At 38.7% G+C, this 16,253-nt stretch overlaps 1 protein-coding gene across 9 annotated transcripts in view; it reads left to right on the top strand.

The window, feature by feature from the left end:
- STXBP5 (syntaxin binding protein 5) overlaps nt 1-16,253 on the top strand; it is a 503,632-nt gene that overhangs the window by 452,282 nt on the left and 35,097 nt on the right. For 2 of the 9 annotated variants that reach the window (XM_073672694.1, XM_073672697.1), the window contains 3 exons: nt 2,525-2,578; nt 2,676-2,723; nt 13,483-13,572. In XM_073672694.1, coding sequence (XP_073528795.1) covers nt 2,525-2,578; nt 2,676-2,723; nt 13,483-13,572 — 192 coding nt within the window. The remainder of the gene's footprint in view (nt 1-2,524; nt 2,579-2,675; nt 2,724-13,482; nt 13,573-16,253) is intronic. The other 7 variants (XM_073672695.1, XM_073672699.1, XM_073672701.1 and 4 more) reach the window with 5 other exon arrangements.

The raw sequence follows: 16,253 nt of genomic DNA on the forward strand, positions 1-16,253 counted from the left end.
CCGAAAGGGTTAGCAGAACATACTCTCTCAACACTAGTTGTTAGCATTACACTGTCTGACAATCTGTCATATTCTAACATTTGACAGCATTATTTTGTTCTAAAAAGAATCTGACCTAACCGCCAACTGTATTTCTCAATTTAAAGGGGTATTCCCATCTCCAAGATCCTATCCCAGTATGTAGTTGGTGTAATATTAATAATATTGGCTAATACCTCCAATTAGAAATGTAGCATACAGCCACTCATATAGTGACAGTTTAGCGGTTAGTGGTTGTAACCATGGATACCTAAACTACTGCAATGCCCTGCTCATGGGGTAAGCGACATAGCAAATCAGAAGAACTATACTACATTTCTAATTGGAGGCATTTTCTAATATTACGCCTAGTACATATTGGGGTAGGATCTTGTAGATGAGAATACACATAGGCACAGCCTATAAAGCAATTGTATATTGCTAGGATATGTCATCACTTCATAAACAGTGGAGGTCTGACTGCAGTTCTTTCTGGTGTAGTTTTCTTTGGCGACACTCATTGCCACCCAACTGTGCACGGAAGTGCTTCTGGTTCTATTCACTTGAAATACCTACATTGCTGTTCCCTTCACTTACGTTGGAAGGGGAGTCAACTCCACTAGCCATGTGTCTTTCATTTGAAGATTTAAACAAGCAATTATGCAAAAGCTTCTCTGCACCACAGAGGTGACCAGCGGGATTGAGACTGCTAGAATCCCCTGGCAAAAAGGTATTGCAATGAAAATCTGCCACAGCCTACATTTTTTGTAACAGGGAAGATATTCTGTTACTTATCTGAAGCCAGTTGTCAACGAAAGGTCTGCTCTTAGCAGCAGCTTTCCATTAGCAGGTTGTCTCCTATGGACAATTTGTGCCCATATTCCCATAACAGAAGAAGCCACTACTTTTAACTTCCCCAAAACTTAGCCAGACTGGATAGCCAGATAGCCGTCATATAAGAGAGTCTAGAAGTTCCTACGTGTTCATGTCTTACATAGTCGGCCACCAATTTGAACGACTGGCAAATACTGCTACCTTTCCCCTGCAGCTACTACAGATTAGGTTGGTAAAGTGTTTCTGCATATTAAGCATGCATAAAACCAAGCAGAGTCCAAGAGACATGATTTTTAGAGTGTAATTTTTTTCAGATTTGCAACAAAAAGCGCAATTTAAAAAAGAAAAAGTATACCGTTAGTCAGCACAAATATGTGCATCCCTTTGTTTAGAGGTTATAGAAGCAAATACTTCAATCTGTAGTATGTATTTAACCTTGTCACAACCATAATTAGTACTACTTGTCCTGCTAGCATGTTGCAAGGTACAGAAAGGCCAGGAATATTCGTCCATGCTTATTAGATGACCAGGAGCTGAAATAATCTGCTTCCTTTCACAACTACATGACTCAAAGTGAGCAATGAGAGGATTTTATCAATACTTACGTTTCATACTTCAGTCTTGAACCAAAGCCCGAAGGAGTAAGATACGCCAAGTTTATTAGGAGGTACAGTCCTCTTCATAAATTTGGCACATCCTTTACTATCTGTGCGTCAGAAAATGGAATATACTACTTTTATCTTATGTAGATTCCAGCTTCAATGTATATTCAGGCTTGCATTATAGTAATCTTGTTTCTCGGTTGGTCACTCTTTTGCAAAGCCTCACTCACTTTTAACTCAAAAACCTCAAGCTCAAAATGTAACGCGTTTTTGACACCAGGAAACTGCTGTATAGGATATTATTAATTCCCCCAAATGTTTCTACCCAAATGATTTATCAATGTGACATCATATAACAATGGTGACCATTGTAACCTACTTTACATTGCCAGCATACCTTTATAGGACAGGGTAAGGGGGTACACAGCAGCGATGCAGATCAGTTTTTTTGGAGTCCATTTCTTTTTGCACACGAGAAACTTGATTTTCCTAATTCTTGAATACAAGTGCTGGAATTGCAATGAAGACCGGCACTTCTGCATAATATCATAATGAAGACTTATGTTCTTTCAAAATGGAGACTCTGATTGATAAACCCCTGTATGTTTTGTTTTCATTTTAAGAGTACAGTTTGTGGCTTTTTTTATAGAGGAAAGCTTTGTAATACTGTATTTCCTATGAAGTAATCACTCTTTTGGTTAGGACACGGGAGCATTAGTCCTTAGATGTGGACAGCAGGGGGTGGGATATGTGACTGGTTTGATATTGTAACCTGTGATAAATAGGTGTTTATTTCTTTTGCAAAAGCTTGCTTATTCGCTTTGTAAAATGTGTGAATAATACAAATGGGGCGTAAATGTTTAATTTGCTTAATTGTAATTTGTATGTAAAAATAAAATCCACAGCTTCTTATAATTGTGTGTCATTTAGAAGTAATTTACATTATGCATTCAATGTGTAAATAACTGCAGTTACTAACCTTGCTTTCCTATAACCACCATTGCGTCCTTATATGTTTAGCTTGATTCTTTGCTGTATGTGTGCATTAAATTTTATTTTCACTTGTATAGGTTATGGCTCTCCCAAATATGATGAACAGGCAATGAAATTATTTATAGCAAGGGGTACAGTATTGATGTTGTTCATAATTACTCAGCCTTTTTCAGTTTCAGATGTCCTCATTTTAGACACTGACAACTTATATTGACATGTTATTTGCAGTGAAGAGCAAAAGCAGAAAGTTTTCCAGGGCGGTAGCCACTGATCTAGGTAGGACAGACACAATTCTCCTGTCATCCTATTGTTGTGTCTTGCTCTATAAGAAACTAACCACAAGGGGAAGGGCAAACAATCTCTTCTTTGATTGCACCAAACTAATCACTTTGTTGCTTCTGTTTTGGGGTTTGGTGACTCAATTAACAAAAAAAATCATGGAATGAAAAATAATTCATTTTTCCAGGGTAAATACTTTCTTGATAATTGAGTTTGGGGTTTGTCTGGGGAAATAGCAAGGTTCTAATAATACAACATGCTCTGGCGAACAACATACACATAAATTAGATTTTTCCTATGAAGAATCTCAATAGCAACAAAGTTCATTACCAAATATTTTCTAAAATGAACGATAACACAATGTATTTGTATGTTGAACCATGCTATCTAACCAGTTACAAGGTGAGTGGCACTCAGCACTTGGTTCAGCTGTTGGTTTTATTCATATGTTCTAGTAAGGGGTCTTCTTCACTTTATATTCCGGGGAAGAGGAAGTGTTTAGCACATGACTGTCAATTTGTACAGATATATTCAATCATCTGTTCTAAAAATTAAACTCTGATTAGCTAATTATTTTTACGTAAATCCCATTATTGTGCCTGCCTTTAAGTATTGTCCAGATATTCCTTGTCGCGAGAGCTGTATGCCAAGGTAAAGTATACACTAGTCAAAGATATATATTTTTAACATGGTTGTAACCGCAGTAAATGACTAGTTGATTTAGCAATCATCAGTCTTTTTGTAATAGGTAAGTACAATAGATCTCCTGATTCACGTTTTATGCAATAGAGATTATTCAACTAATATTGGTGCATAATATGTTTGTTTAAAGCCTTTCGTGAAGTAAGGAAAAAAGGAGTACTAGCTAGAAACTGTAGGGTATGAATGAGTAGTTAAATTAATATACTTGATACAAAAACTGTATTACACAGATTTCTTGTATGCATCTCTACTTGTCATGTGACATATGCATTGGACTAGATCTATTCGGAACATATACATAACCCAACAGACACATAACCGAACAAAAAAGATCAAAGGTAAACAGATTATTTAAAAAAACCTTTAATGAATCATGGTTTAGCCATAGATGGCACTGCATAGAGAGACACTCACACAACACTGATGCATGTATTTAAAAGGATATCATATCCAAACATGATATGAGTATAATAGTGTACATACGATGCATATGTCAGTACAATAGTTGACAATATAATACATAATTATCCAGACATCAAAAATTTGTATTATTTGTATCGTTAGTACTAGGGATAGCACAAAATAACTTTTTAGTTAGAATTTGTACAGATTATGCATACACATGGTGTTCGGTTATGTGTCTGTTGGGTTATATGAATGAGTAGTGTAAAGGAGAATTACCAATAAAGCAGGAATCACAAAAAGAGAAAAAAAGACCGTAGAAGTAGTTCTGAATTTGTCATTGTAAATGTTACATAGTTAAAGGAGTTGTCCCCTTTCAGAAAACTTTTCCCTATCTCTGCACAATTCGATGTAAAAAACAAACTGTGCTTTACTTAACCTCCCGGGGTCCAACGCTGTTCTTCGGTGGCTGCCACAGTCTCCGTTGTTTGGCTGCAGCAGTGTTGTCATGTTGACATCATTTTTGACAGTCCCTGAGCACAACGCACTGTGTAATAATAATAATTTTTATTTATATAGCGCCAACATATTCCGCAGCACTTTACAATTAACAGGTGGGGAAAAGTTGGCTGAAAGGCTCAATCTCTTTATTGGTGGATTCTTAGCCTGTGCAAGCCATGTGGAGCTCAGTATCAGAAAACCAGCGAAAATTAATGTAAGGTGGACATTCACTTTAAACAACAAGAATGGATAAGTGGGGTAATGTTCATGCGTCCTGGGAGTGCGTTTATGAAAGAATCCATGGCAGGAATTGGAGGCTGACCCTTGCATTTCTGCCACGGATGTGCCTGCAAATCTGAACTAGGACTTTCTATGCAGAATACACAAGAGGAATAAATTTGCACGTTCTTATCCTTTTCATGGATTTATTTTTTGCCATAATACAAAAAAACTTGCTTAGATTTTTTTTCCATTTGCATTGTAAATCCCCATTGAATCCTGAATGTGTGAACAAAACTTAAAGGGGTTCTCCAAAAAATAGAAAAGCTTCCACAGTCCTCCCATGTTAAAGGCGACAAAGATAAAATGCTAAGGAATTCACTCAGCTTAAAGAAGTTGTCTACTATTCTATAAAATCCGACCAATGTATTTAAACTGTGGAGAGAAGTCTTTTTGTAATTACCTTGCTTGTTCTTTATTGCCTGTGAGCGGCTCTATCGCTGACCGCTCACAGGCATCACGTGACCCCGGCAGCAGCCTCCTCTGGCATCTGCTGATGTCAAGTCAAGTTCCGGCTGCAGCTGGGCGTGACTCAGTGACGCGCTCCCCGGTGATTGATGGGATGTGGGCAGGGTTTCCCGCACATCACAGCCCAGCATCCACCTCAAGCTTTCCCAATGAATGCAGAGGCGAGGGAAAGCATGCGGTGGATGCTTGGCTGTGACACGCGGGGAAACCCCGCCCGCAGCCCGTCAATCATGGGGAGCTCGTCACTGAGTCATACCCAGCTACTGCCGGAACTTGACGTGACATCAGCAGATACCAGAAAAGGCTGCATCCGGGGTCACGTGATGGCTGTGAGCGGTCAGCGATCGCGCCGCTCACAGTCAATAAAGAACAAGCAAGTAATTACAAAAAGACTTCTCTCCACAGTTTAAATACATTGGGGGCATTTTATATAGTTCTGGACAACCTCTTTAAACAATTAAAAAATAAGAAAAATGAAAGAAGCTCATATTATTCTGTAAAGGTCAAAAAATGCTTGTTTTTACCATTATGGTCTTTATCGAGCTTATACATTATACCGTTACAGCAATCTTATATAGGTAGAAAATGAACGGGAACCTGACAGCAGGTTTTTAGACCCTAAATCAACATCATCGTTGTAATTTATTTGGCATGTTGGCTCTTAAATTAAAAATCTGTGCCTCAATGTTCTTCCTCCATTGGTGGATGCAAATAAACTTGCAAGTGCAGGGCTTGGTCTGCACATAAAGCCCTCCGGCCTCTACCAGAGAAATTAACGTGATCGTTGTCGCTTAATTCAAACTGTGCGTGTCCCGGTGTCTCCACGGAAATACCGCGCATGCATCACCACAAGCAATGATATCACAAGAAGCAGCTCCGTGCTAAACAGCACATATAACATGAACGTGTTTATTACAATTAGTGTTAAGCGAACGTGCTCAGATAATGTGTTATCTCAGCATGCTCAGTCTTATCCCTGTATCTTCGGCGTGCTCTGCTCATATGTTTGCCTCTCTGCAGCTGCATGTTTTCCTGCGGTAGACAGACACAACACATGCAGGGATTGCCTAACAAACAGAACGAGCACGCCGAAGATACTCAGATAAGACTGAGCATGCTCAGATAACACATTATCCGAGCACGTTCACTCACCGCGAATTACAATCTTACATATTTAATAAACAGTGCCTTTGTTAATTTTTCAAAGTTGGTCACATGACTACTTCAGCATAATGATGTTTATTTTCAATATAAATACGACTGACTTATATTTTACAGGCATACGATGTGGGAACAGAGGAAAACCCATATTACAATAATTGATACCACAAGTGGTCCAATGTATTCAGTACTTCTTGTAACACAATGCAAGGAATAATTACAAAAATCCAAAAATGGTCTGTACTCTCGGAACATTTCACTACTTCCCGATCGCTGACTGTAAATAAACGTCTAATCTAAGAAAGAATAACTACACTCTAAAATATTAAAAACAATGTATTTAGAAAATTGGTACTGCCTTAACTGCCACAGAAAATATGTAAATACTATAATATGGAATTATGCAATATAGAAAAATAGAACTGCAATATTTCTACAGAATAAAAATGAAGGTACTTGGCACATACAGTAGTATTCAAAATAGTAGCAGTTTTTTCAAAAACATGAGAAGCACAAAATCTTTAGGCTATGTTCACACATTGCATTTTTCAGCGTTTTTTTCTGCAGCAAAACCTTATCTCTTGGCAAGAAAGAAGCTGCATCAAAAACACAGGTTTTGGTGTGTTTTTCAGGATCCCAAAGTTCAGCTTTGCTTGCACCACAGAAGCATGTACACAGGTCACCAATGCAAGACATATGTGAAACCACATTAACCAGATTTTAAATGTAAAAGTGGGGGTAGGTGAATTGTTCAGGAATAGTTTACCTAAGACATTGGCAGTGCATTGAGTTTGTAGGACACTATTTATTTTCACACTATGGTCTGCCATTCAGTTGCTCAGAGCATTGTTCAATTTCACACCTCCCTGGACCACAGGTATTGTTCAATATCACACCTGTCTCAGCCAATGTTTACTGTTTACACATCACTAATTTAATTAAATTGTTCTAATCCAAGCTGCCATCTCAGGTGACCAAGACAAGATGATAAAATCACAAAAATAAATCAGTTTTACATAGTGTTGTACTTGCTTTTTTTCCCATTCCTCACATCAGCACCATAGAGAGAGGATCCGCCCCAAGGACAGGAAACCATACAGCTTTAAAAAGTGGAGCCCTCTATCACGCCTCAGTTGTTTCCTGTCCTTGAGGAGACCCTATGGCTCCCCGAGCGCTGACTGGGGTTTGAATAAAGTACCTGGTCCAAGAGGTGCCACACCATAAGCTGACCACCAGATCAGGGACCTCTCCAGGAGCGCGGTGGGAGGCGTCCACGGCGCCGCTCCAGAAGACGGCCACCGGATCAGAGACTTCTCTGAGAGCGCGTTGGGAGGCATCGCGCAGTGCATCTCTGGGCTGGCAAAACAAATGGCTTCAGTTCCGGGGCATGCATGGCCTAATACAGCATAGTCCTTTCCTGGAACCCCGTTTGGTGTCTGATGTCACTTCCGGTGGCACGGTTAATCCCAGGGGCACATCCTGTAGTAGTTATTGCGTCCCTGGAATGGATAGAGCAAGGCGTCATCTGGGGGCATGGCCTGTATTGGCTCTGTACTTCCCCAGGGATGAAGACTGTGGCCACTCCTATTTCCGGCTGGGGGGATATGAAATAAAAAAAAAATAAAAAAACTTTTCCTCCATTCCATGCTGCAAGATGTTCCAGAATGGAGGATGCAACTCAGCCTGGAGAACCCACAAAAGCAGCCTCTCCGACCTCGGTAGTCCTGCGTCAGTTGGGGCAAGTCAGGGGTAATCCCTTAGAAATCCTTGCTGAAATGTCTTCGCTTTTCTGTCTATACATTTTTTTCTTTAGGACAGGCCTAGGAAAGAGCAAACAAAATCTAAACAAACAATGTGTTCCGTGCAAGAGTAGATTAGGGGCAGCCTACACTAAGTGGTTATGCAAAGATTGCATTGAAAAGACCCTGTTAGAATCATCCCCCTCTCTCATGGATAGTATGCGGTCTAAATTAAAAAAATCACTTAAAGGAATAAAAGCCAGCACCTCAACAAAAGAGGCTAGCAGGAAGTCCAGTTCAGAAGAGGAGGTTGAGGGGGGACAGCTGGAAAACTACTACACAGACTCCAACCACCATCATCGTCTACTGACAGCGATGGGGGATACATCTTGTTTTCCACCTGAAGATACTAGCAAGCTAGTGAAGGCTTGTCAGAGCCACCATGAAAGGAGAGGAAGTGAAGGAGCCTAGGTCCATGCAGGATCAAATGTTTGGTGGATTGTAGAGCAGAAAACATAAATGTTCTCCAGTACATAAAACCATAGCCCAATTAATCAAAAGGGAATGGAAGAAATTGGACAAAAAAGCTTTCATCCCAAAACTAGTTGAGGAAATACCCCTTTGAGCCAGAGGACTCGAAGTTTGGGATAAGACACCTAAAGTTAATGTAGCAGTATGTAAAATATCCCGCAATTCTGTTCTTCCATTTGATGATGCAGGACTTTTAAAAGACCCTCTAGATAGGAAAGTTGAGAGTTTTTTGAAAAAAGCCTGGGAATCCGGGGCCACAGCATTCAAACCAAACATAGCGGCCCATGTACAGGAAGATCCTTAAGTGTATGGTTGGGTCAGTTGCAGGAACATATCAGGAACAAATGCCCTAGGGATCAACTACTAGCATGCCTGCCAAATATATAGTGAAAGCAGCAGACTTCCTTGCTGACGCTTCAGCAGACGTTCGTTTTTTTTTGTTTTTTTTTTAGATTTAGCATTCCTGTGAATCACTAACCTAATATTTAGTTGTATAACCACAGTTTTTAGGAACTTCTTCACATCTATGTTGCATAGCGTCAACCAACTTCTGGTACCTGTCAGCTGTTATTCCAGTTCAGGATGCTTTGACTACATCACACAATATTTTGGCATTTGTTGGCTTTGCCTCAAAAACGACATTTTTGATGTCACCCCACAAGTATTCTATCAGTTTAAGGTCCGGGGATTGGTCTGGCCACGTCATGACCTCAATTTTGTTGGACTGGAACCAAGATTTTGCTCGTTTACTGGTGTTTTTAGGGTCGTTGTCTTGTTGAAACACCCATTTCAAGGGCATTTTCTCTTCAGCTAAGGCAATATGACTTCTTCAAATATTTTAATATATGCAAACTGATCCATGATCCCTGGTATGCGGTAAATACCATAGTAAGAGAAAAATGCCCATATCATGATGCTTGCACCACAATGCTTCACTGTCTTCAGAATGTACTGTGGCTTGAGTGCAGAGTTTGGGGGTCATCTGATGAGCTGTCTGTGGCCATTGAACCCCAGAAGAACAATTTTTACTTTCATCAGTCCACAAAATGTTTCTCCATTTCTCTTTAGGCCAGTTGTGTTCTTTGGCAAATTGCATCCGCTTCAGTACATGTCGTTTTTTCTTTTTTTTTTAACAGAGGGATTTTGCAGGTACTTCTTGCTAAGAGATTAACTTCACACAGGCGTCTTCTAACTGTCACAGTACTCACAGGTAACTTGAGAGTGTCTTTGATCATATTGGAGCTGATCATTGGCTGGGCCTTTGTCATTCTGGCTATTCTACAATCCATTTGAATGGTAGTCTTCCTTTTTCTTCCATGTCTCTCTGGTTTTGCTTTCCATTTTAAAGCATTGGAGATCATTTTAGCTGAACAGCCTATCATTGTCTGCACTTCGTTATAAGTTTTACCCCCTCCAATCAACTTTTTAATCAAAGTACGCTGTTCTTCTGAACAATGTCTTGAACGACCCATATTTCTCAGGCTTTCAAGGAGGAATGCATATGCAACATGTGCTTGCTTCACCCTTAAATAAGGGCCACCTGATTCACACCTGTTACTTCACAGAATGATTGACCTCACTAATTGAACTCCACACTATCATTTTGAACACACCCTCTTTCAGTTAACTATTCAAATACACAGATTTAAAAACATGCAGATCATGAATGCTGAGTATGTTGGTTTTCTTAGAATCTACTGCACCAACTGGTAAATTGTTTGACGTGGTAATATAATTTATACCAAAAATTAATCTGGTTAGTCATATTGGACTGCTATTATTTTGAACACTACTGTAAATTGGCCAATTCACGAGGGCCCAATAGCCAGCGACGAGGTGGATTTTATTATTGGGAACTTAACCTGTTGTGATACCACTCCTGAGTTGAAGGCCCACAATTTATAGGGCAAGTAGGATCCAGCTAATTAAAACCGCCTTAGGCCCCCTTCACACGTCCTGATATTTTCGGTACTGGTAAAACCAATACCTTTGAGGTCTGTAGTCCGTGTGACAGTAGGACACCATCCATGTGGCATACGTATGTCCCTGTCCATGTGCACCATCAATGTGACAAGTACTGGAATAGAATGTAGAATACAAATGAGATGTTTAGGTGTTAGATGTGCAAAGATAGAGAAAGTTGATAGAAATGTCAGCGAGACATATATAGTCAGTGCTTTGCATGTGTACTTTTCTGTACTTGTATCTATCTAATAATTAAATTAAAAAAATAGCGTGGGGTCACCCTTATTTTTATTAATTAGCTGAGGGAAAGCAGACAGCTGGGGGCTGGTTGTGGTATTCTGGGAAGGGGCTAATGTTCGTAAAGGTTCCGAGTCTATTAATATCAGCTCACAGCTTTCTGCGTAGCCTTTACTGGTTATTAAAAAGGGGGAATCAAAAAAAAAAGTGGGGTCCCCCCTATTTTTAATAACCAGCAAAGGCTAAACAAGCAGCTGCGGGCTGATATTAATAGGCTATGACGGGGCCATGGAAATTGGTCCATCCCTGACTATTCACATCAGTCCTCAGCCGCCCCAGAAATGACGCATCCATTAGATGTGTTCTCTGAGAGACAAATAGCGCTCCTTCTCTCCCAAGTCTCACCAAATGGCTAAACAGTAGTGATGAGCGAGTATGTTTTGTTAACCCTTTCGCCGAGTATGCTTGGGCGAGCACTGAGTATTTACAGCTGTTCGGTGTTATGTTTGAATCACTCCCGTGTGCATGATTTGCGACTCTTTGACAGCTTTAATACATGTGAGGAATGTGTAAGAAAGACATTCCTCACATGTATTAAAGCTGTCAAACAGTCGCAAATCATGCACACGGGAGTGATTCAAACATAACACCGAGCAGCTGTAACTAAGGGTTAACAAAACATACTCGCTCATCACTGCTAAACAGTACTGTAGAGCCATGTATGGGGTATTGCCACGTGCAGCAGAAATTGTGTGACACATTTTGGTGCCATTTTTACCCATTTCCCCTTGTAAAAATGTCAAATCTGGAGCTAAAACTAATTTTTGGTGGGGAAAATATAATTTTTTTCTTCACTGACCAATGGAATTAATTTCTGTGACATACCTGTGGTGTCAATATGATCACTGTATCACTAGATGAAATAATCAAGAGGTGTAGTTTGTAAAATGAGGTCTCTTATGGGGGGGTTGCTGCTGTTTTGGCACCTCAGGGGCTCTGTCAATGTGACATGGCACCTTCAAACCATTCCAGCAAAATCTAAACTCCAATGTGCTTCTTCGCTTTGGAGCTTTGCACTCCCCCTCTAAAGTAGTTTTCACCCACTTATGGGGTATTGGCATACTCAATAGGAAATGAACACTACACTTTGTTACGCAATTTGTTCTATTACCCCTTTTGAAAATTAAAAACTTGTAGTCAAATAAACATTTTTAGTGGAAAAATAATAATTTTTCACTTACTCAGCCTAGTTTTATACAATTCTGTGAATCACCTGAGGGTTAAAAATGCTCACTACTCCCCTAGATTAATTCCTCTAGAGGTATAGTTTATGAAATGGGGTCACTCGTGGGGGTCTCTGCTATTTTGGCATGTCTGGGGCTCTTCAAATGTGACATGGTGTCCGCAATCTATTCCATTCAAAATGGTGTTCCTTCCCTTGCGACCCATTCCGTGCGCCCAAACAGTAGTTTTTCACCACATATTGGGTATATGTGTACTTGGGACAAATTTAACAAAAAATTGTATAGTGCATTTTCTCATTCAACCCTTGTGAAAATAAAAAAAAATGAGGCTAAAGCAAGTTTTTTTTTTTTCTTCATAACTCGCTGTTAAAAAATTCTGTGAAGCACTTGCTGGTTGAAAGTGCATACCACACATCTACATAAATTCCATAAGGGGTGTAGTTTCCAAAATGGGGTTACTTGTGAGGGGTTTCCATTGTTTAGGCACATCAGGGGCTCTCCAAACGTGACCTGGCGTCCCCTATCTATTCCAGTCAATTTTGCATTACAAAAGTCAAATAGTGCTCCTTCCCTTTCAAACTGTGTCGTGCACCCAAACAGTAGTTTTCTGCCACATATGGGGTTAACGGTGAAATTTGGGCTAAAGTTACATTTTTGTGGGAAAAAGTTGCACTTTTATTTTTTCCATTCACATTGCTTTAATTCATGTAAAGCACCTGAAGGGTTAATAAACTTCTTGAATCTGGTTTTGAGCACTTTGGGGGGTGCAGTTTTTAAAATGGTGCCACTTTTGGGTATTTTTTTGTCACATAGGCCCCTCAGTCATTTAAAATGTGATGTGGTCCCTACAAAAATTGGTTTTGTAAATTCTGTTGGAAAATGAGAAATTTCTGATCAACTTTTAACCCTTCTAACTTCCTAATAATAAAAAAAAGTTTGACAAATTATGCTGATGTAAAGACGACATGGTAAATGTCGTTTAACTATTTTGTGCGATATAACTATCTAGGTTAAGGGCATAAAAATTAAAAGTTTGAAAAAATTCAGATATTTTTGCAAATAAACGCAAAAATCATTGACCTAAATTTGCCAATATCATGAAGTACAAAATGTCACGAAAAAAACAATCTCAGTGTGAAAGGTTAAAAAATATCACATTCTGGAGATGTTTTTGAGTTGCAGGTGACATGAAATTCTTAAAATTAACCCCATAGTTAGTCACATTTTGATTGTTTAATATATTTGCTTTGCTATTTAAATTTATTGTGTTTTAAAAAGTTATCATTTTACTTGATGTATTACTTATTTTATTCTAAGATTTCAAAATCAAATGTACTGCAATCAAACCAACTAATCTTAATTTCTGGAATGATTTTTCCCTAACTCTTGTTGACTGTCCATGAACCAAAATAATGTGTTTGAACGCTGATGGGATCTTTTTTTTTTTTTTTTTTTTTTTTTTTTATACGGTTTTAATGAATTTATGGACATTAGCAAGTTTTAAGTTTTTGTTTTTTTTTCTTTCAGCAAAGATGTCAAGGAAGTTGAGCCTACCTACAGAATTAAAGCCTGAACTAGGTAAGATGAGCCTACCTACAGAATTAAAGCCTGAACTAGGTAAGATGTGGCTACTGTGGAACTGTGAGTTCCCTTCCCAATGTAAGTCATGTGTAGAGTGTCGATTTATGGAGCAAGCTAATAGCTGTCATACAGTTAACACCTGCTGTAACCCATGCGATGATGAACAAGCAACTCATAGCAAGTCTTTCGATAGAAGAGAGCATCCCTGTGGAATGCTATTGCTAGCTACTGATGAGTTTTCATGGCATCTGGGGGCCTACTGAAGACCCCCTGTATCTGCCATTTTTGGCCGTTATGATGCCCTAACAGAGGCAGAGCTTCATAGGAGATGGGTAAATTTACAATACACCATTTGATCTGCGATCAACATCCTTTTTGAAAAACTAAAAAGTCATAGTTTAAAAAAATGTAAGAAAAACAAAGAAAATAAACTTAAATCCCCCCTCACCTTCTATAAACAAAAAAATAGAATTGCTGCATCCCAACTTAAAAATATAACATTATCATATTGGTGTATGAAAATAAATTGTATAATTTGCATTTTTTTGTCACCTTGCTCCCCAGAAAAATGGACTTTAAAAGCAATTATAAAGTCATATGCATTCTAATATTGTCCGTAAAAAACTACACCTCATCCCTCATTAAACAAATTTTCACACAGAAAAATAAAAAAAAAATAGAAATTGACCTGCATAATTTAATCATAGAATGTTCACGTTGGAGGGGACCTCCAGGGGCATCATGTCCAATGCAGGATTCCCTAAACTATCTCAGACAGAGGTCTGTCCAGCCTCTGTTTGAAGACTTCCATTGAAGGAGAACTCATCACCTCTCGTGGCAGCCTGTTCCACTCATTGATCACCCTCACTGTCAAAAAGTTTTTCTAATATCTAATCTGTATCTTCTCCCTTTCAGTTTCATGCCACTGCTTCTCGTATTTCCATGTGCAAATGATAATAAGGATGATCCCTCTATACTGTGACATCCCTTCAGATATTTGTAGACCGCTATTAAGTCTACTCTTAACCTTCTTTTTTTTGCAAGCTAAACATTCCCAGATCCTTTAACCGTTCCTCATTGAACATATTTTGCAGTTTGCTCTCCATCCTGGTAGCTCTTCTCTGAACTTGCTCCAGTGTTTCGATGTCTTTTTTTAAAATGTGGTGCCCAGAACTGGACACAGTATTCCAGATGAGGTCTGGCCTAGGAAAAGTGGAGGGGGATAATTACTTCATGTGATCTAGATTCTATGCATTGGCCATTATCCGAAATGGATAAAAAAACATTCCCTATGGCCCATACAGGCGAATCAGGAAGAATTGCACAACCTATGGGAAATTTCTGAAGGAAGCCCACATTTTAGAAAAGAGGTTTAGAGAAAAAAGTACCCCAAAGAGATAAATAATGATTTTTTCAAACGCACAATAAAATTGGATCAAAACGATTGTGTTAATAAAGGGAATTCTATAATAGAAACAAATGATACAACTAAATTAATCACGATGGAGGGCACGGAGTTAAATAAAAAAAAAATCAGATATATCTTTATGACCACATTTAATCAATTCCATAGCATAAGGAGGGATGCCTTGACAAAATATTGGGCGATCCTAACCAATGATCCCATCCTTTCAGGGAACATAAGAGAAAAACCTAATATTTTTCGCAGGAGTATGAATCTAAAAAATCATATTGCGCCAAATAGGGTGAAATCTAACATGTTAGAGAGATCTCCCACATCTGGTTCCATCTTACCAGACCCTATTAAGGGATCATGTCGCTGTGGGACTATCAAATGTCTCTGCTGCAAAATTATCATACATGGCTGTGCCGAATTTTAATCTAAGACAACAGGAGAAGTTTTTTACATTCACCAATTCGTGAATTGCAATACCAACTTTTTCAATTTACTTATTACAATGCGATTGTAATCTTCAATATGTTGGTCGCACAACACAAGTAATCCATAACAGGATGAACAGCCATATACATAATTTAAGGAAAGGTGTAACTTGTCATAGTTTGTCAAGGCATTTCCTTACAGAACATAAAAAAGATCCTAGTGGTTTAAAACTCATTATCCTTGAACAAGTATTAGAGAATGTACTCAACAAATTCCAAAGATTTATTAACAGACAATCTTATTGGATATTCAAATTGTCCACACTAACACCCGAGGGCCTTAATGAATTCATAGACAACACTATTCAAGGTTTATTTCTTTGGGGATTTCTTTCTTTAGACCAGATTTTATTGAATGTTTTTATGTATTTTATCTTCCTATTGATACTTATATCTAACATTAGTTATTAATGTATTTTAGTGTTTTTGTATTGCATGTGGCAACTAATTAACCTAATTTGTGGTGTCATTGTGGAAGATATAAAAAGTTGGGGTGTATTATTTGTCTGTATAAGCCTGAGGAAGGATCTAGACCAGCTGAAAGCGTAGCTTGAATAAAGAAAACACTTTTATGTAGTTTTTCCATCTGCATCACCATTTTTTGGCAGCGCTATTTTAGAGCCCTAAGCATTTATTTTTCATTTTCCATACAGGCGGTTTAATAATTTGTTCAAAGAGCCTTCCTGGTATAGAAGTAAGGCCATAACAGCAAGACGGAAAAATTCAGCATTCGCAGGAAATAAGAGATTGACAGCGGCATTTAACTGGTTAACAGCTGCGGGTGGATCGCGATTCCACCCGCGGCTTTGCGGGCA

The sequence above is a fragment of the Phyllobates terribilis genome, unplaced genomic scaffold (genome assembly GCF_046119375.1).
Source record: "Phyllobates terribilis strain yellow unplaced genomic scaffold, ASM4611937v1 Scaffold_3__8_contigs__length_932513732, whole genome shotgun sequence".
In the NCBI taxonomy this organism is placed as follows: domain Eukaryota; kingdom Metazoa; phylum Chordata; class Amphibia; order Anura; family Dendrobatidae; genus Phyllobates; species Phyllobates terribilis.